Here is a 4,020-nt window from a genome sequence, read left to right on the forward strand (position 1 = left end):
TGCACATCAACCACCAGTCTAGACGTCCAGCCACACCCATTTCCGTTCAAGGTCCTTTACCGACATACTGGGCCCGCTTACATTCGGCCCAGAGGTCAGTGTAGTGGAAAGGTCATCCGCGGCGCCCCTCCGCGTCCGGTGCGATCTGCGGCTTCTCGCTCGCTCGCTCGACTCGCGGTAGACACGGGCGGCGTGGCCAGTATAAGTGGAGCCCCGCAGGCCGCCCGCAGAGCACTCCTAACCCCTCTTCTCTCTTCCGATCCCCCCCACAAATCTGCGCGGCCCTTCGCCAAATTCTCGCGGACACGACGATGGTGGGGAGCGTGGGCAACGGGACGGTGGATCTGCACGCTGTTAACGGCAACGGGAAGGCACTGCACCTGGAGGGGGAAGCGGCGGCGGCGGAGGCGCTCCCGATGGAGGTGGAGCCGGGGAAGAGGGAGGTCGTGCTGGGGAGGAACGTGCACATGACGTGTTTCGAGGTGAAGGAGCCCGACGCGGACGACGAGGAGACCGGCGAGCGGGAGGCCACCATGGCCAGCGTCCTCGCGCTCTACCGCCGATCCCTCGTCGAGCGCACCAAGCACCACCTCGGTATGCAGCCACGCAACGCCACGCCTGCTCCCGTTTTCTGTTTATTTTTTCCATTTCCTTCTTCATTCTCCGATCTGGCTCGTGGTCACCCGATGTCGTGACGTGCGCGTATCGCGATTTGGGGACAGATTCGGCTGTCCTGATTGAGACGCCATCGGTCTCGTTTGCGTCATAGGCTTTTGTATGATTGCGAATTTGCCTGGTAAAATGTGGACTGCCTCGGCCCATCCTGTCCTGGTAAATGCGTCATCTTTTATGGCAGGGATGCTTTGATTGGGTGGTGATTAAGCGATTCATTGTGCATGCGTATTATTTCGACTGTGAATTTTGAACAAGTATGCTCCTTGTCGTTGTTCAATTGGGTATATCAGTTAACACATCTCCTTTCCATATGCTCTGCCTGTCTGCCGCAACTACGGATTGGATATTTGCTTCTGGTTAGATGCCTCAACACTGTTAATCATTAGGTCCATGCTGGATTGATAATTGTAAATCTAATTATTACATAAGTGCAGTATGCTGAACTGCCATTGCGTGCATGGTGAATCTGACTCTGAAACTCTGGTTGCTAAATGGTTAATGAGTGCGTGCCTGCCATTTTGACAAAAGCGATAACGATTGGTCAGAGAGAGGTTCAGAGAATTAGAGGCTCCTTTTATTTTTACCGTATAGTACATAATTGAGTATCTCTTTTATTTCTTTTTAAGCAATAATATTATTGCCGTGGTAGCTGCTGACATGTATGATGAAACCAAATCGTGACCAACTGATCACAGTCTCCTTTTCATTTCCTTCCCTGCAAATATGGAATTCCTATTTACTTTGGTTTAAATGTTTCATCATACATTGTCCATGTTTGATTGGTAATTTTCTAAATGTCAAATGAAACATAACATGCTAGCAGTACTTCAACTGCCGATACATCATTTCTTATTCTCAAGATGGCCCTATTTCTTTGGCTTAGCCAAGCTAATAAGAGTATAGAACGGTGCTCCATGGAGGAAATTAGAAGCTATTTTCCCTACGGAGAGGGAGCTATTTTCTTTTGTTTGAACTTTGAAGCAAGTGAACCTATTGATGTAGGGAAGTAAGAGATACACATGATTTTCTCTTAATGATTACGTAGCTCCCGATTGTTCTTCAATTCATACTACTTAGATTGCCAGGACTGGGATCAATAGGGGAACATCACATTATTTGCTTATTATCTTACGTAAGGAAACTGTTGATGCCGGTTAGTAATAAAGAAAGCTTGTTATCAAACCTAGTATGAGTTAGGAGAACTATGATTCTATCATCTGTGCGTATCTAAGGATTCATTGATACAGTTCAGTGGCCCCCTATTGATATGGCAAGGGATACTACTGACCTGGCAAAAGTGGTGATTTATTTTTCTTCTTCAAAGCTAATCCATGAAAATTCAGTAAAACGACACATTGTTAAAACAAAATACTGTTCAACAATTCACAGGGGCGGAGCTTGGAACAAAATTAAGATGGGGTAAAGAATTGATTGCTAGATAAACTGATCTGTAATTTTGATGCTCAATTAGCAAAGGTGCTTCACATAGTGCTCTTTAGTCAAGTTACATGGGCAAGGCTAGGCTTAGGGACCATACACATTCTATGAAAGATGTAGTGAAGTTACTGCTGCAACTATTATTATATCCTGTTGTAATTCTTATCTTCTGTGTGAAAACCGTTGCATTCATGTGTAGTATCAATGATTGTTCTGTTGAAACAATGACAACAGACATAAATCTGGTGTCCGATGGGATAAATAGACTGTGCTATTCAGGGGTGCTTCAACAGGACAAATAAGGGGGAACAATGCAATCTCACGCCATCTTTTTCTTCTGGTGAAGGTTACCCATACAATCTTGACTTCGATTATGGTGCACTTGCCCAGCTGCAGCACTTCTCCATCAACAATCTCGGTGACCCATTCATCGAGAGCAACTATGGTGTCCATTCCAGGCAGTTTGAGGTGGGAGTGTTGGATTGGTTTGCTCGCCTCTGGGAATTAGAGAAGGATGAGTATTGGGGATACATCACAAACTGTGGAACAGAAGGAAACCTGCATGGGATTCTTGTCGGGTCAGTACTTGAAAAGCCTCTGTCCTACTGATTTGTTCTATACCACATTTTATTGTGAAGTGTCGTTTCTGTACTAAATCTTCAATATAAACTGTTTTACAGGAGAGAAGTTTTTCCTGATGGAATCTTGTATGCCTCTCGTGAGTCTCACTATTCAGTGTTCAAGGCAGCAAGGATGTACAGGATGGAATGTGTCAAGGTGGACACCCATATTTCGGGGGAAATAGATTGTTCTGATTTTGAGAGAAAACTGCTGCAAAACAGAGATAAACCTGCCATTATTAATGTCAACATTGGTGAGCTTGTTTATCCCTCTTCAGATTAATTCCTTCTTTTGTTGTGTTCGGCTTTTAAAACATACATAAATGACATGCAGGAACCACCGTGAAGGGAGCAGTTGATGATCTTGACCTGGTTATTAAAACCCTTGAAGAGAGTGGTTTCCAAGGTCGTTTTTATATTCATTGTGATGGTGCTCTTTTCGGGCTGATGATACCGTTTGTTAAGAAGGTAACTCTCCTTTTTCCCCACATGTTCACACCAATGCCATATTGTTCATTCTCCTGATATCACATCCATGTTTATCTGTTCACTAGGCGGCTAAAGTGACATTCAAGAAGCCTATTGGGAGTGTTAGTGTCTCCGGCCACAAGTTTGTCGGATGCCCCATGCCGTGTGGTGTCCAGATAACAAGATTGGAGCACATAAATGCCCTTTCTAGCAATGTGGAATATCTAGCTTCAAGGGACGCAACAATCATGGGAAGCAGGAATGGACACGCTCCTATCTTCCTCTGGTACACCCTGAATAGGAAAGGATATAGAGGCTTTCAGAAGGAAGTCCAAAAGTGCTTGAGAAATGCTCACTATTTGAAAGACCGTCTCAATGCAGCAGGAATTGGAGCGATGCTTAACGAGCTCAGTAGCACAGTAGTGTTCGAAAGGCCAAAGGATGAGGAGTTTGTCCGGAGGTGGCAGCTTGCTTGCGAGGGAAACATAGCTCATGTCGTGGTCATGCCCAGTGTCACCATTGACAAGCTTGATTATTTCCTGCGTGAGCTAGTGGAGAAGCGGGCCGTCTGGTACAAGGATGGAATTTGTCAGCCTCCCTGCATTGCCAGAGATGTAGGCGAAAAGAGCTGCTTCTGTAGCCTTCACAAGAATTGAGCTTGCTACAAGAGGGCTTCATTTGTTAGTTGAGTTTGGGTTTCTAGTGTGTTTTGTTGTACTATAATGCGTTATGCACTGTATGTAATAATGCGTTATGCACTGTAGCCTATATGTTGTTACGAAGATACTTAAGTTAAATCAATGGATGGAGTTTGCATCAA

At 45.1% G+C, this 4,020-nt stretch overlaps 1 protein-coding gene across 1 annotated transcript; it reads left to right on the forward strand.

Moving 5' to 3' along the window:
- Window positions 1–204: 204 nt before the first annotated feature.
- On the forward strand, window positions 205–4,020 carry LOC100826364 (serine decarboxylase 1). Its single transcript, XM_003575045.4, has 5 exons — window positions 205–594; window positions 2,459–2,690; window positions 2,793–2,986; window positions 3,067–3,200; window positions 3,287–4,020. The coding sequence occupies exons 1-5, from the start codon at window positions 312–314 to the stop codon at window positions 3,854–3,856; spliced, it is 1,413 nt and encodes a 470-aa protein (XP_003575093.1). The 5' UTR covers window positions 205–311; the 3' UTR covers window positions 3,857–4,020.

Source organism: Brachypodium distachyon, chromosome 3, assembly GCF_000005505.3.
Source record: "Brachypodium distachyon strain Bd21 chromosome 3, Brachypodium_distachyon_v3.0, whole genome shotgun sequence".
NCBI lineage: Eukaryota > Viridiplantae > Streptophyta > Magnoliopsida > Poales > Poaceae > Brachypodium > Brachypodium distachyon.